At 47.0% G+C, this 27,790-nt stretch overlaps 2 protein-coding genes across 2 annotated transcripts in view; one reads left to right on the top strand and one right to left on the bottom strand.

Annotated features, from left to right (window-relative positions):
- Positions 1 to 2,696: 2,696 nt before the first annotated feature.
- Positions 2,697 to 3,161, bottom strand: LOC119431786 (E3 ubiquitin-protein ligase RING2). Its single transcript, XM_037699255.1, has one exon. The coding sequence runs from the start codon at positions 3,159 to 3,161 to the stop codon at positions 2,697 to 2,699; it is 465 nt and encodes a 154-aa protein (XP_037555183.1).
- A 64-nt stretch (positions 3,162 to 3,225) lies between these two features.
- LOC125941100 (zinc finger protein 513-like) overlaps positions 3,226 to 27,790 on the top strand; it is a 43,118-nt gene continuing 18,553 nt past the window's right edge. Inside the window, exons 1-2 of the mRNA XM_049658043.1 lie at positions 3,226 to 3,232; positions 5,142 to 5,450. Of these exons, the coding sequence (XP_049514000.1) occupies positions 3,226 to 3,232; positions 5,142 to 5,450 (316 nt within the window). The remainder of the gene's footprint in view (positions 3,233 to 5,141; positions 5,451 to 27,790) is intronic.

Raw genomic sequence — 27,790 nt, 5'->3', positions numbered from 1 at the left:
GGCAGCAGTGGTTGCGGCAGATGCATGGGAAGTCTCGTGACCGCGGCGGCGCTTGTGTCGGCGCAGTGTGGTGCCGTACGAAAAAAAATGTATGCTTTCATAATGTATGCAGCCTAAACAGCTTCACCGGTAATCCGTCCTCATATGACTGTTGCGCACCACGAATTTTTTATTCTCGTCTCATTCAAGCTATCGCCTGTGGCCAAAATAAAAACTGGCGGACGCACACGTGTTGTGCAACTTGACGCACGCGGTAATTGTCTGAAACAGCTGCTTGGCGTTCGCACGAAAGCAGTATGCGTGTACCTTTCAATGGAAAAATAAAGTTCGGCTATGGCTTAATGGGTAAAACAGCGAGCTATTGTGCCGAAAATTGTGTTCGATCCCACCTTGGCGGACGTATTTCTTTCCTTTATTATTTATAGAGTCTTTTATTCGTGTTACTTTAATTTTTGTGTGAGCTATCGGTAAGGCATCAACAGCAACCACATTGAGCAAGGTGCGGGAGTGTTCGCCTAGAAAGCTTCGCTTTAAATTTCCACACAAACACGGCCTATCTATCACAGCCAAGTCAAGATTCCAGCTTTCAGCGGAACGGTTGCTTTCAGCAGTTCTTCTTGGAATCTGTGAGCAGCATCGTCGGTCGCCTTTCCCAGTGTTCACGTGCGTGAAGTGCGCTTTAGCTGCCTTCCCCAGTGGTCGTGTGCAGGCAGTGTGCTTCAGCTGGGCTGCATCGGTCGTACGATACCGCGTTCTCCGGAACTAGTCGCACGTCGAGGCGAGAGGAAAGGACTTGAATCCTAGCGTGTATGGTTGTCGAGTAGAGAGTCTCAGTCATTCGGTTTTATTGCGATAGCAATTATATGGACACTCAAAAGCAGATTTCTGCCGTCGGCGTCGCCGTCGCCGTCGCCGTGAGGTTCCGTATGACGTCAATGAAGATGAAATCGTCGCCGCGCGCCACCGAACGCTGTATGTGCTAGTGAAAGGGCGCGAGGGACGCGCGCTTTCACGGGGATCGAGTGAACGCACGGCGGAGAAGAAACGCGCGTTCTGCGCTGTGCTCCCTTAAGGGCTGCAGAAGTAGGCGTCTCTTTCCTCCTCTACAATCACCATATATGTAGAGTAAACGTACCTTCTTCCGACGCGCGAAAGGCTGTGGGGGAGGGGGGGGGGAGGGGCAGGGAAGAGAGGCGACGTTTAGCTGCGGCACCAAGTGCCTATTTATATCAGAGGCTCCGGCAACAGTCACCAACGCCGCACGCATTTTGAGCGAACGCGGGCAAAACGCCGGCGGCGTCGACAACAGTTCTGCGTGTTGCCGGTGCTGCTGCATGTCCACGTTTATACAGCTGATAAAGCTGCTATCATTACTCCCTATAGCTCTCTTCAAATTTGCTATCGCAATTGATGCTTCGCCTTTCAGGTGAAACTGCGACATTTTTATTTGAGTAACACGACCGGACGCGGCTTCAACATGGTTCCTACGTCGTCGCTGTAGTCCTGCGACGGCGAGGAGACGGCGCTGGGCTTGACCCCAGTTGCGCCAGACATGTCGTGGTCAACTAGTCGCGGTGGGTCTGTCTCCTGAAGCATGAAAATGTCCGCGGATACCGTGTGTCGAGTTTTCTGTCTGAGCTAGGTCAGTATGTTGGAAAGAGGCTTCTTTACGATGTACAGGTGTTCCAGAAAGTAAATGGAGCACGCGAGCGGTGGCTGAACTGCACCTCCGTGCACTAGCGGCGGCATCGTGCACTTCAACGCATGCGCAAAAGTAGTATGTGGGAGACGTGCGATGCGCTTTTCAGCATTGCCTCATTGACGGCTCAGGCGAAGGAAAGGTTATTTCAACGGGCGCCACTAGGGGAGCTCTTTGGGCTTGCAGCAACCATTTATCGGTGGCAAGCAGCTCTTTGCAGAAGCGTTTGCTTTCTGCAGGTGTACTGAGAGTCCCTGGGCGAGCTTTGTTTCCTTAGCAAGAAATAACTGCATTGGAATTTTTTTTGCAGAAATCCATTTTTGTACTCACTGAATGTAGCATGCTAATTTGCCGCACGCGGAGGGAATCTATCGCGCTTACAAATCGCCGAACCACGGCACGACCACGAAGTTTGTTCCCGGTGACGGGGATACAATGGCGATTGTCGCATGCCAAGAGAAACAAAGGTCGGCCACTGACGCTAATCGCGCATGCAAGAAGCAGACAATTCTGACAAGAGCTGCTTCATCGATAAATGGTTGCTGCAAGTGCAAAGAGCTCCCCTAGCGTCGACCGTTGGAAGCAGAGCACTTTCGCCAGATCCATCGATGAGAGAGTGGTCAAATGTGTATCTAACGGCCACCGCAGATTACTTTTGCGCATGCTCTGTAGCACGAGCTGCCGACGCTAGCGCACGGAGATGCATTTCAGCCGCCGCTCGCGCACTCCGTTTACTTTCTGGGGCACCTGCGTATGGTGTTGGCCAATAACGTGGTTTCCACTCGAAACTTCTGTCAATTCAAGGGAATTCATCCGAATACTTTTTTTCCTGCGCAGTCCAATGTGGACACCAGTGGTGTTGTCGAGGGTGCTGTCTATTGGACGCCCGTGTCTTTGGCCGTGCTTGTGGCAGTCGTGCACGTAGACAAAACGTTGACAGTCACTGCCGCTATAAACTGGCACAATCGTCCCTGGTGAAGCTCACGTCTTCACGGCGCTAGCGAACTTCTTGCTGCACGTTCGGTAGCTCTTCGGCGCCCTGTTCTTCAGTTGCTTGAGCGAGCTGACAATCTGGTGACTCAGCCGGATTAGGCAGGTGGGCCGCACAGTACTCCTCTTGGTTACGGAAGAGCACAGCAATCATATTGTCCATGCAATGGTCACGTCGCAGAGATCGCTTCGACTTGATCTTGGTGCGACATACCGGGCAGCTTTTGTTGCACCTGCGGAGAACAGCAGCGATGCACTTTTCGCAGAAGCGGTGTCCGCACTCTGTAGTGGCGACAGTGTTCTGCAGCAAGCCTAGGCATATGGCGCACGTGAACTCATTACGAACGCTGTCGGCATGCACGGCTACTTCTTCCATGGCGTCTGTGACGAGCTTTTGAGTTGTTCGCTGCTGCTCGTACGGGTTCAGTTGCCATTTGCCGCCGGTCCCGTTTGGTGCACCGGACGACGACATCTTCGGCAAAAAACAGACAAGTCAGTCTTAAACCTGGCAACTCTCGCCGTACCTATAGGAGACGATGAAAGGTGCGAGACATACGTAGTACGCGCGGCATTATGCAAATGGAAAAGAAGTCACGCATCTTGTAGTGCAGTTTGGGAACGATCTCTGCGCCACCTGTCATATCCGCTGCGATATACTTAAGAAGTTCGTGACTGTTCGTCAATGCAAACAACGTGATCATGTTGCCTTTATAGGGATGGCAGTTACACCTACACTCGAGGAACGTTCCCGCCGCCATCATCCTGTCGAGGTAGCTACTGCGCATGCACGGCATACGCGTCGGAGGTTACAAGGTTCCAAAAAACAAAGATGCGCAGTGGCGTAACCAGGATTGTTTATTTTTTTGCAGGGAGGGAGAAGGCTGGTGTTGTCGCACGTCATTTTACGTCAGGTATCATGGTTCACAAAAATTTAGGCTGGGTGGGGGGCACGTCTCCAGTGTGCCTCCCACCCATCGTCGTCATCGTCCGATCGTCGTCATGCATTCGTCGTCATAGCGTCGTCGTAATGCCGTCACAGTTATTACATCGCCGTCGTTGTAGTTTCGACATCCGACTCTTGCCATGCGCCGTTGTCGTGAGACATCATCATCACACAGTCATCGTAATACAATTGTCGCTACGCCATCGCCTTCACGTTGTCCTTTCACCATCATCATCATCACTTCAGTAAGGTTATTCATTGCCGTCATCCCGGCGTCGTCACACCCCCATCGTCGATTCATCGTCTTCATTCCTTGTTCGTAATTCTATCGTATAATCATGCTGGCGGCATTCACTCGTGATTATGCCACATGTCGTCACGCCATTCTCGTCATTCTGTCGCTATCAGACAGACGATATCATGCATCCGTCGTCATCATGACGCTGTGGTCGCGCCATTGTCGCCATTCAAGCTTCTTCGTCTGGTGGTCGCCATACCCATGTCGTCTGCCATTGTACTCGTACAGTCGTCGTCATCTCATTGTCCTAATGTCGTCGTCCTCACGCTGTTGTCGTTAACACCATCGCCATAATTTAAAAATTGACATCTTATTGTCTACATGCTGCTGTTGTGCCGCCTTTGCCGTCCCATCGATATAGTTGCGTCTTCGTCTTTCCATCATCCCTGCGTCGGCTTCATACAGTCGCCGTACTGCCGCCATGCTCATGGGTAACATCGGCAAGTGAATGACAAAGCAAAGTGGGACGATATTGGAGTATGCGGCACATATAAGCCGGAATAGGCCAAAGTCTCAGAATTACCATTACACGGGTTAAATAAATGTAATTTCGGGAATACGGTTTGTCGCTACATTGCTCGAATGCTATTCACATTGCCGTTGGCAGGCATCGTGAGATGAAGTCTGCCGTAATTATTTCATTGACACTTATGCTCTGATTATAATATTTCAGCAGTTTATTAAGCATTAACAACTAATCATGCAGTTAGGCGAAATACAAGAAACACTCTGACTTGCTCGAAGCGACGCCAAACAACATGAACTTGGTTCTGTCTAGCTACATGGCACTTGCATATGTTTAACTCTTAGCACAAGCTACGTGGGACACGTGGTATACTCGCAGACAACGTTTGGTGGTATTGAAGGAAAAGCTACGGAGGCAAAGTACACGCGCAAGTGGCAGTGCTCCTTAATATAGTTCCAAAGTGTAATTCGCGTTAAAGTCGGGTAATAGCAAGCACAAACATCCGATTTAATACACCGTGTATAATAGAATAATACCTAAAATAGACGACATGGTATCACATCTGGCGTATACGCTCGCTTCCCTTTCTTTTTGTTCGCTTTTTGGCAAATGCGAAATCGTCGCACGCGGAAGCGGACACAGCGTCTGCTTCAAGAAACCCAAACCCAAAGCGTTGTCGAACCCTGCCGGACTACTTGGCGTAGTAACACATTAAGACAAGTGCAAAAGCCAGTACTCACATAAGATCGCTCACGTGCACCGCCGTTCGCCGGGCTCGTTCTCCAGCGCGCGCCTCGCACGCGCAAGTGCCCTTTGCAAGGCAAACGCAACAGCCGAGTCGAGGAAAGAAGACGCGTTGGTCTGGTCGGGTCTGTTGTGCTCCGAGAAGGCCTGTGCATTCCAGCGTGTAACCCAGCGAGAGTAGACGCACGGGAGAAACTTCGCAGCGTCCACCTTGGGACCCAACAGAGACGCAAGACCGTGCAAGAGCTTTGCCTCCGACCGACTCTTCAAGCGACGCTGCCAGGACATATCACCGGAACGCCGTCAAGCCGTGAGCACGCTGCGCTTCGAGAGAATGGTTTGAGAGACGCTAAGCTTGCAACTTGTGTTTGGTTAATGTAAAAAAATAGCTATATTTGCCTTTTTGTACAGTAATCGACTCACTTGTCTACAGGGCTAGAGTAAGGGCGCTGTGGCCGATAACGCTTGCTTCGACATAGTTTGCACCTGAACACGTGCAGTCGCGCTGCATTAATATTTTTCGCCTTGCCGGTTATCTAGGCTTCAACAGCTGCAATCACTTGCGACCACCGATGAAAGTGTGATAGGATGCGTGAGCAAAAGCGAAGCTGACACACAGCACAACTTACAGGAGAGCAGAGTGCCCCTGTGGCACCTTTGCTTGCGATCGAAGCTGTTGACGACTCGGTAACCGACAAGACGAAAAGGATTAGAGGTGTTCCATTAGCCTGACAGTGCGCGCTAAGATACACGCAATCTTGAACCGATCGTTTTGGCTGGCAGGCGTCAGTGCAGCTCAAAGTACGGCGATCGAACGCTGTAGACTTATGTGCGGATAACTGTATAATTTTACTTCGCGCGGAATCGAACCAGGGACCCCTCGCTTCCGAACGCGCGGCGCTAGCCACTACGCCACGAAGCGCACATGGAGACACGCACCACGATGACAATAAATACCCAACATTAACGAAAGACTGCGCGTTTCTAACGCGTTTGTGCTAGTGCGTTACGGCCCGTGTAAGAAGCTGGTGTAAGACGCTGTTGCCTCTCCGCCTTACCCCCGTATTCATAAACGCTCCTCGACTTGAACTTGACTTGCCACCGCCTTAGGCAGCGCGTTCGAAACGCGTTGAAGGCGGTGGCAAGGCAAGTTCAAATTAAAGTTGATTTTGTATATATACACACAGTGTTTCTCACGTCTTTACATGATGATCGACTGGGCGAATTACACGGAAGATTCACGGTTTACCGATGATTCCCTCCGGAGCTTCGCCCACTCATCATCATTCACCCCGTGGATATGCTGTGATTTTTTTCCCTAGAGAAGCGAGACGTATTTTATTCACTTCTACAGAGTACAGAGAAAACCACTATATGAAGGTATACAATCTTTAAACAGTAAAGTAGTCACTTAGAAGAAAGAACGTGCATTATTCTGCCGTCTAGCGTGACATGGAGCCGTCTGTAAACTAGTAGTCTCCTTCGCCATGTGGGCACAAATCCCTGCTGTGAGCAGGAACTTCGACGCCACAGGCTTCCACGAAATGGTCTATGCAGTCCTGCGGCACCGCGTCCTTCAATTCTTTCCGGGTCCACAAGGAGCATACTTTGAGGCGTGATATTCGCTGGTCACAAGGAACGCTTGTGACGTTTCTCCACGGATGGTTTCCGAAGAGCCCTGTTAACACGGTTCCTCTTCATGGCAGCGTTCGATTTTGCCTTTGGCACTGTACTGCTCACGTCTGCGGTCCTTCCTGACGTGCCTTCATCCTCGTCCGAACAAAGCACAGGCATTTTCTCAGCCACAGTGCTTGCATCCTCTGACTCTCACTCCAAGGATAAGTACGCCTCCGGCGCCCCCGCGTCTATCGGAAGGTCCGTGGCTTCAGACGCTGCTGGCGTCTTGGGACGGTCTGCTCTCAGGTCCACATAGTCTGTTTCCATCGCAGGGGCCGCGTCTTCAGACGCCACTGGCGTCTCCGGGCGTTCTGGTTCTGCTTCTGGGTGGATCACTTCAGCCGCCTTGGCCGAAACCACTGGCACTCAAGGGCACGGAGCTTCAAGCACTCCGCTGCACTCTGGTTCCGGCTCCCCGAAAGTTTTATCTGTTATTAGAGACTCAGCAGGCGAAACTGCTGCCGCATCTTTCACTGGAGAATCCACGTTCTCAGTTCCGTTTAGCATGGCTGGTGTTTCAGGTCCAGGCACCCATGAGGAAAGGTTAATGTTACGAGGCTGCAATGTTTCTACAGCTTCCTCTTCGTCCATGAGCAACTCTGTATCGTCGTTATCGCCATCTTCTCGTGTCATAGTAGCGTATGTTTTCCTGCAGTCGTCGGCTTCATTGCCAAACTTGCGGTATTCAGAACACCGCGGAATAAGACAATCCTTTCTTATACGGCCCGATCTCTTGCATCTTAGACACAGCGTGGTCTTCCAGGCACAATTACAAGAGTATTGCTGCCCTGTATACGAATTTGATGCAGGGAGCATTTCGACAGTAAATCCGTGTTTCAGTTTCAAAATCACTGACCTTGATGAGGTTTGGGCTCCCTTGAATTTCCCGGTCAGCCACGTCTCCCTGCTCACTTCCTCAACTTTTCCAAACGGTTCCAGTGCTTTTCATATGACATCGTCGCTGATATGGTAAGGAAGACAATGAAGCTTCACTCTCACCTGACTGTCGTTGGGATCGATGACAAGGCATTTTTTACCTTTGATGCGCAGTCCCTTTGCTTCTACGAGCACTTGCTTCGCGGCAGTTGAATGTGTCGTCAATGGCCAGACATGATTCATCTGGTATGCACCTATCGACGCCCCATCTTTGACTACTTGTAGTCGCTCACATTCTTCCTCCAAGTCGTTGATTAGATATGGCCTGGCAGACACATCACAATAGCATAAAAACAGTGTTCAATGACATATTTTCAGTTGGCAGTTGGGGCAGAGTAACCTTGCAGTCTTCAGCAGAAACAGTAGAACCGCGGCCTGTGGCCGCTGACACCGCTCGGAGAGAGCACATGATCGCAGCCTCCGACGCGCGTGAGAGCCGACGAAGGAATGATACTACGCTATACACGCATGCCTGCAGAGCTCCGCTGTTTGATCAGATTTCACGCACGTGGAACGGGTTTAAATTGTTTTTGGTGCGTTTTGTACGCGTCCGCCGAGCCGGTTCGTCATGCCGGCGCGCTGTTAGCGCCGTTGGAAGCGTAAAATACGCGAAGAAAGGCAGTGGGATTGCCTTTCTCTCTTAGCCAAGAGGCGAAAAGCAGCGACAAATGGGGCGCATGCGGGCGAAGTGTCGCGTCAAGTGGCAGCCGTCAGACACCGACTCAATCAGCGAATTTCACTCGCATTAAAAAAAAAACAATCTGACTAAGCGGCTGTTAAATTAACAGTGTCGTGCTGATTTAATTCTCGATGTAAATTTATACTGCGAAGGCAGCAGGTAACCGCCGGGACATATGCGGTCACGTTGGCGTTTCGTTATGAAAACAGCCATTTATAGTTAGTCTGTTCTCTTCTTGACATACTGGATTAGTGTGAACTGCGTCAACAGCGGCTCGCTACTGCAGTGAACAAGCATTTGAACCTCCTGCTGCATCGATTGATGCCGCTGATACACGGGCACTTTCGATCACGGATGAGCCAGATCCAGATAGAGTGCTTTAACACGGGCATTTATAATCGCGAAAATTTTGCAACCACTTTCATTTCCATTTATTTATCATTTATTTAATTGAATTAAGAACTACAAGTAATTTCGCAGTTGGCCTGGTGTCATTGTTTGTTGGCTCCTTGTGATCTGACTATATATAATAGTTACCATAATGCATAGTTTCCTGTTTTTTCTGACCTTTTATGCTTGCCTGAAAGCTTTCTGCATTCAGTAAAGTCTTCTTCTCCTCGACAAATACTTGCTTGAACGCAAACAGAGTATGACAGTTTATTGCGAGTGGCAGAGTTCTTTCTTTGCAGGGTTCAAGCAACAGAGGGAGGCCCTGCTTGAGACTGGCGACGTGTTTCGACGCTTCGTCCGGGCCATTCTGATTGTGGCATCTTTCTTCAGTTTTTTTATCCTTCCATGTTTGGCTTCCAGGGCGAGAAGGCTTAAGAGTTTGGTGACAGCGATAGCAGAGGAGACGTTTTTGCAAGCGTGTCAGGGATACGTTTGCAAATATTTCTTTTTCTAAATGTGTACTTTCCTGATTACTTACCCGACTGTATATGTATAGTATGTTTTTGCTATATATACTATATATTATTCATCTAAATGCATTTTACAGGGGTCCTGCTTCTGTTTTATGCCATATCCCTGATTTGTGGTGCATCTGTACTGCTATTCATTAGAATACATAGATATGCTGTTTACTTGTAATAGCATCCCTGCTATAAACTTGTTGATCACTTCCAGCATGGAGGTATTTCAAACCATGATAATTAATACGCTCCTTTAAACTGATAACGATAAGAGGTAGCTAGCTGGCATTTGAGTGATGTAATTTTGCATTGCAGGAGAAGTAAGAGGCCGACGAAGCCATAAACGATATTGTGCTGTTAAGAGGAGGCATATCTCTCTCTGTCAGCCTTAAAGAATACAGAAGCTGGCAGAAGAAGAAATGTAAGGATTGAAAGCTTTAGGCACTGCGCAAAGTGCAATTGATGTACAGATGGTCATCACACGAGAACGCGAGTGTGTATCCCATTTTATGACGGGATCAGAAGCAGCATTGTCACAACGTTTGTTCGGTATGGTCCAATTACAAAGTTTTGGTGTGGTAGATGGAGCTCGCAATGTTCGCTCAGGCTAATTGCCCGCCACCGGGAACCCTAATATCACGATTGTGTTGGTAACATGCTTTCTGCTCATGCTCATCGGCTCGGGATCTATCTGCGCAGTACGATGTATCGAAAACAAGTTAGTAATAATGCTCGGCACTTGATACCAGGCGATACTTAAGATCACTTCAATAAACGCTTACTTTGAAGAACTCCAGTTAAGAAGAGCCTACGCTTCAGTTCGTCAATAGAAGTTATCTCGTAGCGCAAAGCACATTCAGATGCTAAACAGCAGCATCAACGCGAGATGGTTACTAATAGTACTTAGTTAACGAAACAGTGTACATTTTCCGAGTCGATGCCAACATCTATGCCTAGAAGGAGTCGCTACATGTTGCTAACCGAAAGTGTTTAAAAACAGTCCAACCCCCGGCCCTTGGTTATGATACTTGCATCGCCTAACTACGTGTATACGCTGAGCACCAACTGTGAACGTCGAGGGTAAATACTGAAACACACTAAAAACTGAAAACCATCATGCACACGTGGTTAGGTTTTTTTCGCGTCTGCGGTCACAATTATAAGCACAGTGGCAAATTTATTGTCATTTTTTTCTTTCGTTCCAGGATCTTTATAAGAAGAATCTCCGAATTTGACGCCATCAAGACACTCCACAAGATGTATTCGAAGCCTGAGAAATGCTTCCGTGAAGACGAACGTTTCAGTGCTGAAGTAGACGTTTGAAGTGCCCGTAGCATCAAGCGAACGAAATTAATGCGCATTTAAGGCGGACTTCGCTTAACAACAAATCTGCTTGAGGCAGAATGTGTTGTTCTTTCCTTCGTGTGTTTTCTGTACTGTTTGACTCATTTATAACGAGATATTTACGGTGTTGTTGCTTTAAGCCTAAAGCGCATGTACTCAGTTTAAAATTGATGGCATATTTAGCGCTAAACGTTTAGGCGAAAGTACATTCAATTGTCAATTGCTTTGTTGTTGTTTATTGAAGTTATTATGCATTTTACATTTTTAGTTTTTGTTCATGGATACAGTGTATTTGTTTGCGGATTGTGATTGCGAATGTGTACTATACTTGTTGATAAGAACTGCTTTTTCGTTTAGTTCATATTTGCTGAAGACATAATTGCCGCCCGTGCGGTCATCAACCTGTCTTGCATTTTGTCTTTTCTTCCTATATCTTTGCGCTGTACCATTGCTGTTGATTCTGCTTTAAGTTCGACTCCCTAACATTTACTATCATCATCATTATCATCATCATTCAACAATTTGTAATCCAACGACAGGCGGATTCACACCAGTGGTTGTTTGAGGCGTTGGCGACTGGCGGTCATTACGGACTCGCAGTGACCGGTGTTCGCACCGACAAGCGCTACCTGCGAGTTGACAGCCTTAAACTTGTCGACATCGGCCGCGTTTACATGAATGCAACAGTGGCGTATCGCATTTCCTAGCATATCACAGGTAAAAATGTGTGACAGCGTTTTCATGTCGCACATTCTTCCTATTCCGAAACAAACTGGTACCAGTTTCCGGCGAGTGCGTTTTACCGGTGAGTGGAGGAGAGCACAAGGCGGCGGCCGTGTCTCTCCCTCAATACGATCAGACAGCGTTTACACGCACTGCGCAGTCTACTCACCTGTCGCATTACAGCTAATCTCCTATTTAGCGCACTACCGCCGTGTAATTGGATTCGATGCACTTGAAATTGCGATGCGCGACTTATCACATTCATGTACACGTGGATCTTGCTATAGCCTTCGTAAGCGCTTTCGCACTGAACGAATCAATAACTCGTAATTAAGCAGCATCAAATACTGGAAAATCAGATAACCTCCTTTTTTCCCATGATAGGCGAGAAATTCAACCACGCAAATATATGGGGCGCACGCATATCTGCGTTTTGTATTGCGAGCACGCTTTTATTCTTCAGCCGTGAATAAATAGGTGGCCTCGAAATCCCCGCGCCAGCAACAGTTTTGTCTAGATGGCAGAAACCAATCTAGAAGGCACTGCTTTTGCTGACTGCATGCGCCAGAAGCAATTGTAGAGCAATACGCATGTTATGCTGGCCTTCATGTTATGCTGGCCTTCGTCGATTTGGGCGCCACCTATTGAAACGAGCTTCGCAAAGGGCATTGACGATAGAACCACGGCGTCAATTGCCGCAGCGCTGATAGCTGAAAAAAAAAGAAAGAGAAAGCGATAGTGCCATGGTTATTCCGGTGACACAGCCATTACCACGTAAAATAACCGTAAGTGTATTCTGTTGCCCTGTTCTTGAACAGCAATAATTGAAAAATGTTGCGAGCGACCTGGGGTGCCACAGGTGCTTTTTACCGCATCATCCATTTGTGATGGTCACTTTACCACCATATTTATAGCACGATCTTTACGATTGCTCGGTGTGAATGCGCCTTAAGTGAACTCTAAAGGGGAAAAATAATTTCACTTGTATTAGTAAATCGACATTCTACAACGTCAAAATAACCACTCTTCCCAGCAGAAGATGCCAGAAAAGTCAGAAACACGCAAGACTGATGGGGACATCATAGATATTGACTGCTTGTTCTAGGGCGCACTTAATTGTCTTTTTCGGCAGCAAACGGACTATACATTGTATTCTAAAGGAAGTAAAGATTGAACTTGGCATGTTTTGCGAACTTTTACTACGAAAAAAGAATGCTTTAACATACGCGAAATCACATTGAAGTACGAGTCCCCACGCGAAATTTGGAACATTGAACGTTTGCTTTAGTATCACATTATTACCAAATTGACAAAAGTAAAGCTTTCGATGAATGTTTTATCTGGGTACACTTATTTAGTGTTTTATAAGTGTTCCTTTAAGGCATCTCCCAGCCGTCGCCAATTACCTGCCTTAGGATAGGCGACTGCCTCTAATATTTCCCCTAATCCCTAATCTTCATCGAAGACTCAATAATATGCGGTTCCCCAATTCCTAGTCTCCACCGTAGATTTCACCGCATGCAGTTTGGTACGCTTTTCCAATTCCCTTCGCCATGCTAAGTGTAACAGACCGGCTATGGATCTAGTTGTCGACTTCCCTGCCTTTGGTTCCCTTTTATTACTTTCTCATCATCATCATAATCTTCAGCCTATATTTATGTCGCTGCAGGACGAACGCCCTGCAATCTCCAATTACCCCTGTCTTGCGCTAGTTGAAATCAACCTCCTCATAGTATCCCTTGAAATGTCCAATGTTTCGATGTCGCCTTGGGATTTCCGCAGTGCTCACGAAAGGCGAAACGACAGAAAAGCATATTGCACGGGGCACGCGCTGTCCTTTTCTGCCGTTTCCTGTTTTGTGAGTGGTGCACAAGTCACGCTCAGTTTCTCAATCCTAATTTCGATGTCGCCCTCCCTCCCTCCCCCTACCACCAAATCTTTCACAGTGCTCTGTTGAGTATGCTTTTCCTCCAGCATTTCTATTTACAACACATACTTCAGCAAACAGCGCAAAAACGCATCACAGAATAGCAGCACACGACACAGGCGCTCTTGTGCTCCTTTTCTGTGTTCCGTTCTTTTCGTGTGCCCCTGTTCTGTGTCCTGTTTTCGCGCTGTTTGCTCAAGTATGCATTCGTATCAACAAGCCCGGCTAGCCACCATAATGATGTTTAAAACAGGGTTAACTTTTCCGTACTTTCATGCGATGCAGTTGCTGCTGGAGAAGGCAGTTGTCGTCGACGCAAGAAGGTCCGCAAGTTCACAGCGAGGATCGCCGGCACAGAAAAAAAGAAAGATGCTTCTTCTACCGGTGGACGGAAAAGCAGCGCTCGCACAGAAGCCACACGAAGCGGTGATCCGTATTGCTGCCACCTGTGTGCTTACGTCTCGGACAGCTCGTGGCAATTGAAGAAACACATAGGGACACACAGTGCAGAGAAAGAGCTGCAATGTCATTTGTGTCCCGCGACATTTGCGTCTCTCGGAAATTACAATCGCCACATGCGCGGACACACTGTCGTAAACACATACGAGTGCAGCTTCTGCCCATTTACATCGGCCTACAGGTCGTCGATAGACTACCACATGAGAACGCACACGGGTGACAAGCCTTTCGCTTGCGCGATGTGCCCGTATGCAGCTAGGAGCAGCATTAACCTCAAAAAGCACGTACGCACGCACACGGGCCAGAAACCATACAAGTGCCCGAAGTGCCCTTATGCTGCCTCGCAGGGCGGCCACCTGAAGCGGCACATGAACCTGCACCCTTGAACATGAGTTTAACTTAACGCTCTGAAATACACAAAATTCATTAGTGAAATGACAAGGTTGAGTGGTGTCTGCAATAAAAAGTTTAACTTTAAAGCAACTTTCTGCATTGATGTCATGTGTTCTTCGTGGTCTTGTTGAGAGGCTACAACAGAAGGAGTAGGCAGGAGAGTTTTTATATTGCATGCAGATGTGTGTGTGTGTATGGGTGGGACGGCCGGTATAAACTATTTGTATAAAAGTTGCGACCTTCGAGTGTTGGTAATTTCCATTAGCCCACAACTCTGGCCTCAAGTCCACGCTACTATACAAACGATACATTTATACACTTTGGAAATGCAGCAATTAAACGCCATGCCTGGCAGTCGGTTCTCATTTATGGGGTCATAAAACCGCCTCGCTATGCATTTCCCAACTTCTTCCAAATTCATTTTCAAAACATCTGGCATTATCTTCAGGTACAGCAAGCTCTTGTTTTGAGTGCCTACGGCATTGGAAGCCATCTCAGAGGAACCCACCGGGGTTGCTCAGAGTGGCTATGGTGTTGGGCTACTGAGCACCAGGATTGCTCAGTACATAAAGTTCGGCTCGGGTACTTGTTTATATATATATAACAAGGATTGTCAGCAAATGAGCAGCCATTCACACAGAGAATGGCATAAGAGCTCTGTTATGTGTATGAACCCATCATATTATATGAAGTGTTATTTGCCTGTCGTAATTACATGCTGTTTGTTTTCTTTGTTTTTTTCACCTCATATACGTGGCCATATTCATGAAATTTGTGAAATTTCTTTTCCTAAGCACATTTAAATGTGTGCGCTTTACTCTGTGGAAAGAATCGAGGCACTAAATCCTTTTAGAAATCAAATTAAGCTTCTTAAATCTTCCTACAAAATATAGAAACTTAGAAGTACAGTGTGCAATAATTTATTCACGGTCGAAAACAACAATGTCCAAGTATGCTCATCGAAGTGGACGTTTTGACAACTTTTTCAAAAAGCTCTTGCCACAAATGTTTATTCAACATTTCATAATATACGGAGATGTCTACACGCCTTTCAAGTCATTTTGAAGACGTTTTAAGGAAGTTTTATGTTTCGTGGGTCTCTCTTCTAATAATCAACCTATTACCACGAAATTGATGAAAGTAGAGGTCTTCAAGAGCACTTTATCAATTTAATCTGACCCAGTGTCTCTCTTTAGTATCTTTAAATATGCTACTAAATTAAGTAGAGAAGCATTTTCTTGCTGTTTTTTTTTTGCATCTTGCCATTACGGAAGACCAGCCATTGCGTTCAGGGTCAAAGCGTGGCTGAGGCTCCACAGCAGGTTTGATGATTGAGGTAAGCCACGGTACCCGTGAAGCGATTATTATTGCCGTTCAAGTAATCACATTTCTTGAACGTGCTTTGCACCCAACCGCAGAGAAAACATGGGATGTTTTATTTTCCAATGTTAACAGAATTAAAAATATCGCAGATGCATATAACACAATTTCTCTGATTGAACTGGATTTCTGAACACGCTGGACGTAAATTACACTCGAAATCGAAATTATTAATTGCCAAATAATAAACAATCACTAATCAGCTTTCTGAGTCGTTAATTTTGCGCACATATTTCAATATCCAAGATAAAGCCAGTGATTTCACTAGGCACTTCTACTTAGAACCAATTTTGAAAGGAGCAGACGTTTCGAGATAAGCGCTATCAAATTTGCAGTAAAACTGCAGTGTTGTTTCATTGGCCTTTTGGAGACAAGGTACCTCAGACCGGGTTGGCGTATCTGAGATCTTAATGTGTTGTAAATACTTCCAAAAAAACGGCCCTTTCGATACTCCAGGGCCCCGTAGCGAGTCGCAAAAAATATCAAAGTGGAGGTGTCAAAGAGAGAAGAAGCGATAATTAGTTTGCAGAGTAGAAAACAATATTGAGAAGCGACCCTAATTCTTGACTTATGTGTGTGCTAGTGAAACTCGCACCTCGGCGTTGGTGTACCCTGGTGTAGTGTTTGGGTTAGATGTAAACTACACTACACTGCACCAGGCTCGGCGTCCTCGTCGTCTACTTGCATGGCGAACGGAACGGGCGGGAAATCGCCACGCACACAAGAGCGGGCGAGAGAGCGAAGGAGGGGCGACGCCGTAGCCCCCTAGCGGATTGCGCACGAAGCGCACCTAACGAGCCATTGCGCCGCTGACGTGAGAGCATGTAACGAGCGCCAGAGCGCAGCTGGTGCGCGCGAGCGAGCGACGAAGCAAGTGCGCGCGGGGAGAGGAGAAGCGAGTGAAGAGCACTGGTGAAGAGAGACTGACGTCACTCCTCCGCTGTGTAAGGCAGGCGTTCACTCTGTGTCAGGTGGTGTGCAGCTTTAACTATCTCGTTTTTATTTTGATTAGTAATGAGCGGGTACCCCTGGTTTAAGTGTGACGTCACTGATGACATCCCCTCTGGTCTCGGAGTCACATGGGAACCTGTACTGATGCGGTGGGTGTCAAGAGTACAATAGTGTGCTTTGGTGTACGGCAGTTAGACTTTCCCTAATTATTTATAATTAGTCCTGACACTTACTTAGCTCTTTACTGCACTAAACCTGTGCTCTTATGTCATATCTATCATCAACCACCGGTAGAACTATCGATATCTACCCGTTTTTATTTGTCTATGATTTATTTTTAATTTTGTCCCAGCTCTGTGACAAACCGGAAGTCGGTCCCTAACCGGAAGTTGCTGCGCAAGAAACAAAGAGTGTTACGCGGTGCTCATGGCACAAAAAAAAAAAAAAAAAAACATGGTACGGGCATAATTAACATCAATATAGTCGAAAATAACCATATTGCACTATATTCCTGTAAAGGGTGCACCACCGTAGGTATAGATATGTTGAGGCGAAGCCGCTGTACGGCTCATATTGAAAATAAATGAAGCGACTTCGCTTGGACTAAACAGGGTTCGCGCGAGGCAATGGTGGCTGGAAAACGGCTTCACCAGTGCCCGCAAGAAGGGAGAATGAGTCGCAGAGTAGATAAATATTTTTTTATTAAAAAGTAAATTAAAATTAGAGCAATTAGGGCGAGCGTAATTAGCAGCAGTATCGTAAAAAATGTACCACATTGCACCATAGACTCTAGTATCACCGGGATCGACCCACCTGGCCTCGCTGTCAAAAAAAGAAAAAAAAAAGGTTATAATCAAAATATTCTACATAAAAGGCAACAGCTGTGGTGTTTTCGGCGACGTGCCTAGATTTGGTGAATTGTTTCGCTCTTCAAGTGGTAGAACAGCAAGCTGTCGATATCGCTTTCTGGTGGGTAGTGGTGCGAACACGGTGAAAGAATAAGGAGAGGTGCTGACACTCTCCCCCCAACGCGCGCGAAAGCGCCGCTCGCTCGCGTCCAGATTATGTTCGGCTTAGTTGCAGCTGGTTCGGCGCCGTCGTAGAGGGCGCTGCGGTATGCGGTCCCAGCCTCGGCGGGAAGGCGCGTGCTTCGTTGTCTTTGTGCGCTTTGTGATTGCATGTGCGGCCGTGCTGTTTGGAAGGCACACTTTTTGTTCACGCGCGTTTCATCATCTTGTGCTTGTGTTTTGTCGCCACGGGCCCTCGACCAAGGTGGAAGCGGCCTTCTGAGAGTTTGAAATGGGTAGAAAGTGCTTCGTCACGAACTGCAATTCTGGAAACCGAACTTGTGCGCAGCGTGTGCCTCTATTCAAAGTGCCGTCCGACAGCGATCGTCTAGAGCAGTGGCGCCGTGTAAATCGGAGGGCATACCGAACTCTAATGCCTACCGAGCATGTTTGCGCCAAGCATTTTTCAGAGGATATGATATCGACGGCATATTACGCGGAGCTCGATAAAATGGTGCTACTTGACGCGCCAAAGAGCCCTGTTCTGTCTGCAAATACAGTTCCCACCTTATTTCCGAACTGCCCAAAGAACCTCACACGGTCAAATAAACCTCGAAAGCCGCTGCGGAAGAGAGAACCTGCTGTGTGCCACAAAAACTCCTGTGTGCCACAAAAACTGCTGTGTGCCACAGCAGTCAGTGCAAATTTTGCTGCATGTAAAAGATATATACTGGGTGTCTTAACTATCATGCACCAAGATTTCAAAATATGAAAATGTCACATAGCTGGACAGAACCAAGGCAATGTTGTCTGTCGTCTCTTGGAGATAGTCAGATTATTTTTTGCATTCCGCCTTATTGCATAATTATTTTCATAACTGATTAATCAACTTTTCTAATGCTATGATTAACTAAAAAAGTGTGAACGAGAGAATTGCACAGCAACATGAAAGATTCCCGATACAGCTTTTTGTTGCTCAATACGTGATACATAAAAGTGTTTTCCGATCGTGAAAGAAACCCGCGAATAGACTCAAAATTGCCTCGAGGCGCTTTGCGTGTATTCGTGGGCTTCTTTCGCGCTCGGAAAAATACTTCTACGTAGCGTGTATTGACTAATAGAAAGCTGTATCGGGAGTCTTTCAAGTTGCTCTCCACATTTCTCATTGAAGATTTTAATGTTATTATAATATTGAGAAGTTGATTAATTAATTAAGAATAATCATGCAATTAGGTCAACTGTAAAAAATAATCTCAGTATCTCCAAGGGACGGAAAACAACATTACCTTGGTTCTGTTCAGCTACGTGACATTTACATGTTTTTAAATTTTTGTGCACCCTGTATAATACTGCTGTTTTCTGTGCAGATGTGTGCCTGATTTTCATATTTGTGCCATCCTGGATACTGAATGTATTTTTACAATTCGCGTGCGGTGTATATTACACGCTTGCATGTTATTATTCAACATTTTTCCATTGTGGGAGTGTATGAGAGCGTAAGCTTCTGGGATGGCTACCCTCTATTAAAATTATCGAGCTGCTTCATGCACAATTTCTTAATTATTCTATTTTTGCAAAATAATAAATAACAAGTCTATGAGATTATTGTGTGCTGGGTATAAGTGTATTTGTGGACAGGCTGTAGCATGCATTCTAAAATACGCTTACATTGGCATATTCTCATATGCAATTTAAGAAAAAAGAAAGTCACCTCTTAGATCCTGCAAGAGTCACTCGCTCCCCAAACGACGAAATCCAAATGAATAATATACAAAGTCTATATTAAGTGGAATTGAAATAAAAAGATTTTCACAAGTACATTGTATTAGTGATATTGTAATCCAAGATAAAACGCCTGCCTTCGTCCCGCCTGATAAATGATCTTTTGAAAGATTTCTTTACATAGCTATGTGCTTTCTCTCATAGGTTCTAGCTATGAACACCCACTTTGCTCTAGTGCGTTGCATATCGCAAGCTTGCGCCGTTTCATTTCTTAAATTATATCGCGCCCACACTGAATTCGCGTGACGATGCTTGAACGGTTTTCTGAGTTTGAATTTTCCGATGCAGTCACTATTTTCTTCTGATCGAGGGGTAGCACGCGGGCTTACGCTTTCATTTTTTATGCTTGTATGCGTGACTAGATCGGCCGCAACAAAATGTGCGCGCGAGCGGAATGTGAGTGGGCGTTGAGTGCTGCCCAATCGATCCGTGTTCACGTCATTAACGCCCTGCACAATATACGTTCATGTTAGCAAAGCATTCAGCCTGGTACACTTATCACCTTAATCTGAAATAACGAATTTCGTTCGCGCTTTGAGTTTTACTGGCGCCACTATGAACGAAAATTTAGCGGAAGCAGAGGAATGCCAAGCCGCCGGCGCCGCTAAGCTGGTGGTGATGATGATGATGATGATGATGATGATGATTTATTGGCATCCCCTTTGAAACGGGGCGGCGACAAATAGTCACCTAGCCTGCTTGATTTAATCAGGTATACTATACATGTTCTTTATCTAGCATTTTTGTATACCTCTCATTAATATTCTTTTTCAAAATTTTACCTTGTACCGCTGCCTGTGATTTTAAGAGATCAGATCGTATCCATCTTTTCCCTGCTTTTTTCCACCAGTACTCTAATCGTCTCTTGCTGATCTCTACGGCTGATCTGTTTATGTTTCCTTCCACTTTAAACCCAAGCGCTTCTGGGAGTAGCACGTTACCTACGGTTCTCGCTGGGTGGATCCCGTCGCATTCCATTAGGATGTGCTGAGTGGTCTCTGGATCTTTACTGCAGCATACACATGTCTCATCTAGTTCCGAATATTTGTTCCGATATGTTTTCGTCCTTAGGCAACCGGCTCGAGCCTCAAATAGCAAGGCACTGCCCTTTGTGTTATCGTACAGATTTTCCCTTCTAATTTCTTTCTTCTCATTCTTGTAAATCTCCATTGTCCTTTTCGTTTCCATGGGACCGCTGGCCGCGGCGCCATCTATCTGCTCGCAGCAGAGCTACTCGGTGCGCCCGCGCGCGGCCGAACATAATCTGGACGCTCGCTCGCGCGCAGGGTCAACACCTAAATATTCTTCCGCCGTGGTTGCGAATAAGGATGAATGGTTCAACCATGTGTCGACTCTAAGGAAGACAAAGTCGACGTAATTGCGTGTGAAATACAATGCGAATAAGATACGAAATGAGTGAATAATGAAAACGAGACAGATCGAGAGATGTAATCAACACTTAATCGTCACATAGGTTGAACTACCATGTACGTCGACTTCTTTGGCATTGACTCTGGGTTGACCCCCCCCCCCCCCCCTTTTTTTTTTTTAACGCAACGTCTTTTTTATGCATTGAAGCTCAAAAATGATAGGAGCACCAATGCGCTTCATTGCAAGCTTTGTGAACGCTTATCTCGAAATTGGTGCCATGAACTCATTAGTTTAAAAGATAATTAACAAATTGTGTTATGAAGTGATATATTCCTTTTTATTTTAATTGTTCGCCTCTGAAAGTATAATTATATTTTTAACGATAAAAAAAAAACGTATAGCACATGCAAGCTCTACACAGGACACGTTTACCATATAGTTAAAAGGACTAATAGAAACTTTCTCATTACCAAACACATGCAAAAATTAATTTACGTATCAGTGCGCGAGCCAAAACATGGCTTTTTATGTACTTAACGTTCGTGATTGGAGACGTTACCAAGCGTCTGCCACCATGCTGCATAACTTGTTGTTTTCAGTGTTTCCTGCTACATGCAAATGTGAACAAATACTCGTACATTACATGAGTTCAAACACAGGAAGGCAAAATATACATTGAAGCAGGTGCTCGTGCTCTGTGTGCATTATCAATGTAACTAATCAAACTTAATTTTACGCACATAATTGTTGCCACATGTCAGCGTTAACAAACCAGACAACAATGCGACACACCTCTTATCTGACAAACACCTGACAGTGTTGCTTAGTGCAACCTCGGGTAACACCGTCAGATGTTTGTCAGCTGCTGCAAAAATTTGGTAACTGCATCCCACCGTCCTGTAAAAAAAGGTGTACGTTAGAAAAAAAGGCCGTTATCTCAACGATCGGATCAGAAAGTACAAATACAACGTAGACCACACTTTGGATTGGATTGCTTTATTTTACCATCAAAGTGTACATGATGGCGGGAGCCTGGAGTAAAAGCTGCCTGAAGGCAGCTTGACAGATTGAGAAAAATTTATCTCCAGGGAATTTAGCCTTCCTCTGCCGGGACTGTGGCTGCGTGCCGCAGTTTGAGGGAGAGAGAGAAAAACGTTTATAAAAAAAAGCAACGATCGTAAGCAGAAGCCACAATAAAACTATGCGCGAAATTTTAGAAGCGGAAGAAACCTTAAAGCTACGAGACACTTGTATCACTCGCGATTTTGGATTTTATTTTATTCTCGGGTTTTACGTGCCGAAGCCACAGTATGATCATGAGGCACGCCGTGGTGGGAGTCTCCGGAAATTTTGACCATGCTTGGAGATCTTTAACGTGCACCCAATGCATGACATACTGCGCTTTTGGACAAATAACTTCTTTCTGCGCAGTTCAAGCAAGTAAAATTTTAACGTGTGCAACGCTAGACGACGACTGCCCAAAGATGATATCACATGGCTTTATTTGTCTTTTTTCATACACCTTTTTTTGTTCACAACACCGATCATATGGTGCGTATAGATATTTGTCGGTTCATCAGCAATAAAGCTCAATTAAGTGCTCGAGCTGTCTGTTTAACGTTTCTTGTATCGTCGTCTTTCCTGCGCTGCTGCCTTGGTAGAAAATAAAACTATACTCTCATCTTCATCGCAAGCAACGCTGCGGAAACTATGCAAGTGCACAGTCATATGAGTCTCACTCCGCGTGTTTAGCAGAACAATGGTTTTTGATGTGTGGTGCCTTTTACTGAATAATTACTTCGTGTGTTACAACTACAACTTGTAGACCGAAGGGTACATCAAACCATCTATAATTTATGCACATTTGTGCTTCCGGTAAGAATCCGGTAAGCTTCCGGTCTTGGGCGCCAGCGGTGTGCTGTCGCCACTGGTATCGCATAAACATGCATATCTGCTTGCTGACTAGTCTCAGATATGCGATGACTTTAATGTAGTGAATGACTGCATCATATTTGGCAATATCAAAGTGAGACTTAATGTTACATCGAATTAGATGACGCATACCTATATCTTACATGCGGTCGTCCGTGTCAATGCCGTCTTATAGTAGCCCGTTTTTGTAGCAGTATCTTCAGCATCACGAACGAGCTCGTCCAACAAACTTTATTGATGTTTATCTTACTTTCAGCTGTGACGCACCATTTCTGAATGGCGAATGCGACAGCTGAAGGAAGCCTCTCTAGCCTTCGTAGTGTTGCCTGCTTTGTACGACGCAGAGTATACCATGGCTTCTGAACAGTTTTGAAGCTGCATATTAGGCAGCAGTAGTCCGGCAGGCACGTGGGAGGCTATACTGCAAAGGTGAGGACACCAACTGCGTCAGGCCACACTTTGATGTCACTGATCCCCTGCAGTTCCCGATTAGCTGAACGTGTATGTATGTATGTATGTATGTATGTATGTATGTATGTATGTATGTATGTATGTATGTATGTATGTATGTATGTATGTATGTATGTATGTATGTATGTATGTATGTATGATGTATGTATGTATGTATGTATGATGTATGTATTGTATGTATGTATGTATGTATGTATGTGTATGTATGTATGGATGTATGTATGTATGTATGTATGTATGTATGTATGTATGTATGTAGTATGTATGTGAAAATCATTGTTGTATTTATTTTCATTTAATCTCAATCTTTCACTAGAAAATGAGTGCTTGGGTAGCCTATTCTTTATGGCGTTGCAATAGAGACGGGTAGGGGGGAGGGAGAAAGAGTGTGGCGACAGCGCCTGTGCACGTTACCTGCGCTTCTGTGGTTATAGCATCACCCGCGTCGGAGGTGCCGGCGCGGCTGCAGCAGCGGTTGCGGCAGATACATGGGAAGTCTCGTGACCGCGGCGGCGCTTGTGTTTGCGTAGTGTGGTGCCGTATGAAAAAAAAATGTATAATTTCATAATATATGCAGTTAACAGCTTCGCTGGTAATCCGTCCTCTAATGACTGTTGCGGCCCCACGAATTTTTTAGTCTCGTCTCATTCAAGCTATCGCCTGTGGCCAAAATAAAAACTGGCGGACGCACACGTGTTGTGGAACTTGACGCACGCGGTAATTGTCTGAAACAGCTGCTTGGCGTTGGCACGAAAGCAGTATGCGTGTACCTTTCAATGGAAAAATAAAGTTCAGCTATGGCTTAATGGGTAAAACAATGAGCTATTTTGCCGAAAATTGTGTTCAATCGTACCTTGGTGGTAGTATTTCTTTTTTTTAAATATTTATGCAGTCTTTTATTTGTGTTACTCTAATTTGTGTGCGAGATATCGCTAAGGCATCAGCAGCAACCACAGTGAGCAAGGTGCGGGAGTGTTCGCCTAGAAAGTTTCGCTTTAAATTTCCACACAAACACGGCCTATCGATCACAGCCAAGTCAAGATTCCAGCTTTCAGCGGAACGGTTGCATTCAGCGGTTCTACATGGAATCTGTCAGCAGCATCGTCGGTCGCCTTTCCCGGTGTTCACGTCCGTGAAGTGCGCTTTAGCTGCCTTCCCCAGTGGTCGTGTGCAGGCAGTGTGCTTCAGCTGGGCTGCATCGGTCGTACGATACCGCGTTATCCGGCACGAGTCGCACGTCGAGGCGAGAGGAAAAGGGCTTGCATCCTAGCGTGTATGGTTGTCGAGTAGAGAGTCTCAGTCATTCGGTTTTTGAGTAACACGACCGGATGCGGCTTCAACATGGTTCCTACGTCGTCGCTGTAGTCCTTCGACGGCGAGAAGACGGCGCTGGGCTTGACCCCAGTTGCGCCAGACATGTCGTCAACTAATCGCGGTGGGTCTGTCTCCTGAAGCATCAAAATATCCGCGGATACCGTGTGTCGAGTTTTCTGTTTGAGCTAGGTCAGTATGTTGAAAATAGGCTTCTTTACGATGTACAGGTGTTCCAGAAATAAATGGAGCACGCGAGTGGTGGCTGAACTGCATCTCTGTGCACTAGCGGCGGCAGCTCGCGCTTCAACGCATGCGCAAAAGTAGTATGTGGTGGACGTGCGATGCGCTTTTCAGCATTGCCTCATCGACGGCTCAGGTGAAGGAAAGGTTATTTCAACGGGCGCCACTAGGGGAGCTCTTTGGGCTTGCAGCAACCATTTATCGGTGGCAAGCAGCTCTTTGCAGAAGCGTTTGCTTTCTGCAGGTGTACTGAGAGTCTCTGGCGAGCTTTGTTTCCTTAGTAAGAACTAACTGCATTGGAATTTTTTTGCAGAAATCCATTTTTGTACTCAGTGAATGAAGCATGCTAATTTGCCGCACGCGGAGGGAATCTATGGCGCTTACAAATCACAGAACCACGGCACGACCACGAAGTTTGTTCCCGGTGACGGGGATACAATGGCGATTGTCGCATGCCAAGAGAAACAAAGTTCGGCCACTGACGCTAGTCGCGCATGCAGGAAGCAGACAATTCTCACAAGAGCTGTTTCGTCGATAAATGGTTGCTGCAAGTGCAAAGAGCTCCCCTAGCGTCGACCGTTGGAAGCAGAGCACTTTCGCCCGAGCCATCGATGAGAGAGTGGTCAAATGTGTATCTAACGGCCACCGCAGATTACTTTTGAGCATGCTCTGTAGCACGAGCTGCCGACGCTAGCGCACGGAGATGCATTTCAGCCGCCGCTCGCGCACTCCGTTTACTTTCTGGGGCACCTGCGTATGGTCTTGGCCAACAACGCGGTTTCCACTCGAAACTTCTGTCAATTCAAGGGAATTCATCCGAATCCTTTTTTTTTCCTGTGCAGTCCAATGTGGACACCAGTGGCGTTGTCGAGGGTGCTGTCTATTGGACGCCCGTGCTTGTGGCAGTCGTCCACGTAGAAAAAACTGGCACAATCATCCCTGGTGAAACTCAGGTCTTCACGGCGCTAGCGAACTTCTTGCTGCACGTTCGGTAGCTCTTCGGCGCCCTGTTCTTCAGTTGCTTGAGCGATCTGACAATCTGGTGACTCAACCAGATGAGGCAGGTGGGCCGCACAATATTCCTCTTGGTTACGGAAGAGCACAGCAATCATATGGTCCATGGAATGGTCACGTCGCAGAGATCGCTTCGACTTGATCTTGGTGCGACATACCGGGCGCCTTTTGTTGCACCTGCGGAGAACAGCACCGATGCACTTTTCGCAGAAGCGGTGTCCGCACTCTCTAGTGGCGACAGTGTCCTGCAGCAAGCCTAATCATATGGCGCACGTGAACTCATTACGAACGCTGTCAGCATGCACGGCTACTTCTTCCATGGCGTCTGTGACGAGCTTTTGAGTTGTTCGCTGCTGCTCGTACGGGTTCAGTTGCCATTTGTCGCCGGTCCCGTTTGCTGCACCGGACGACGACATCTTCCGTAAAAACCGACAGGTCAGTCACATACGTAGTACGCGTGGCATTATACAAATGGACGAGAAGTCAAGCATCTTGTAGTGCAGTTTTGGAACGATCCCTGCACCACCTGTCATATCTGCAGCGATATACTTAAGTAGTTCGTGACTCAATGCAAACCACGTGATGACGTTGCCTTTATAGGGATGGCAGTTACACCTACACTCGAGGTACGTTCCCGCCGCCATCATCCTGTCGAGGTACCTACTGCGCATGCACGGCATGCGCATCGGAGGTTACAAGGTCCTCAAAAGTAAAGATGCGCAGTGGCGTAACCAGGATTGTTTATTTTTTTGCAGGGAGGGGGAAGGCTGGTGTTCTCGCACGTCTTTTTATGTCAGGTATCATGGTTCACAAAAAATTCGGCGGGGTGGGGAGCACGTCTCCAGTGTGCCTCCCACCCATCATCGTCATCGTCCGATCGTCGTCATACCGTCGTCGTAATGCGGTCACAATTATTACATCGCCGTCGTTGTAACTTTGACATCCGACTCTTGTCATGCGCCGTTGTCGTGAGCCATCATGATCAACACTCAGTCATCGTCATACAGTCGGCCTCAGGGGTTGTAACCCCCCCCCCCCCCCCCCCCTGAGGCCGACTTAACCCCCCTCATTTGTTTAACCCCTTTTCTTTCCTTGCGCATTTGAGTACTGCAACTAAGATATAAGACGGGCAATCGTCTCCACACTCACAAAAAGCGCATTTTTTGACAATTTCCCGTGAAGAAATTGAAATTGGTGCTATTTAGATGGTATTGGCAAACTGTCCGTTTGGCAATCAGCCCGTTCGTGCTCGCACCAGAGGCAGCCGGGTGATGGGTGCCGCGCGGGCCACAGGCGGTGCTAGTGGTAGGGGTTGGTGAAAGTGCCTGTCTGCAACCGCCTCAGGTCGACTGCCTGGGACCTGTCCAGCCGCCCGTGGGGTTGTGGATATTTCTTACGTTCTTTCTTGTAGTGACCAAGAACCTCTCGGTTTGAGGCTGGAAACTCCTTGATGTCGCGGTTGCCGTCCCCGTGGCCCCCAGCTCCGTCCGCCGCGATTTGGGTTGTGTTGATAACTTCTCCGTTGGGGCCCCGCACAACAACGGCGGCGACTGCCCTCTGGGGGATCGCGTCGCGGTGGGTAAGCTGCCTCGCGACGAGATGGGCGCGCTCGTTGTGGTTGGGCGGAATGCCGGTGTGTCTTCGGCCGTTGGTATTGTTGTTGTCGTTGTTGTCGCGGCTGTTGTCTTGGGTGGTGCCAAGCTCCCCGACGTGCGCGGGGAACCATTTGAGGGCCTTGTTCGTAATCGTGCCGGACACGAAGTCCCCGACTCTGGCGTTGAGCATGCGCGCCACATCCGCGGACACCCAACCTTTGGTGTAGTTCCGGATAGCTAATTTGGAGTCGCTAATGATCAGGCTATCCTCCGTACTTCCGTGGAGTACCGCGAGGGCTATGGCCATCTCCTCCGCTGTCTCGGCCGACGGCAGCTTCGCTGATGCCGTGACTCGTATCATTCCCTTCGTATCTACGACTGCCATGGAGAAGGCGGTCGCCGACGCCGTCAGCCGGCCGTGTGGTTGATGTTGGCGCTTTTGCTGTTGCCGTTTTTGTCGTAGTAGTAGTAGTGACGGTGGTGTTGGCATCCCCGGTTCGTCTCGCACATTCTGTTGTAGTGGCTCGTGGTGGTCGTCGTCCCT

This window comes from Dermacentor silvarum, chromosome 10 (genome assembly GCF_013339745.2).
Source record: "Dermacentor silvarum isolate Dsil-2018 chromosome 10, BIME_Dsil_1.4, whole genome shotgun sequence".
Taxonomy (NCBI): Eukaryota; Metazoa; Arthropoda; class Arachnida; order Ixodida; family Ixodidae; genus Dermacentor; species Dermacentor silvarum.
This window is presented reverse-complemented; position numbering and strand designations above follow the sequence as displayed.

Coding starts and splice junctions, on each gene's coding strand:
- LOC119431786 (XM_037699255.1), bottom strand. CDS start 3,161: ATGTCGTCGTCCGGTGCACCAAACGGGACCGGCGGCAAATGGCAACTG.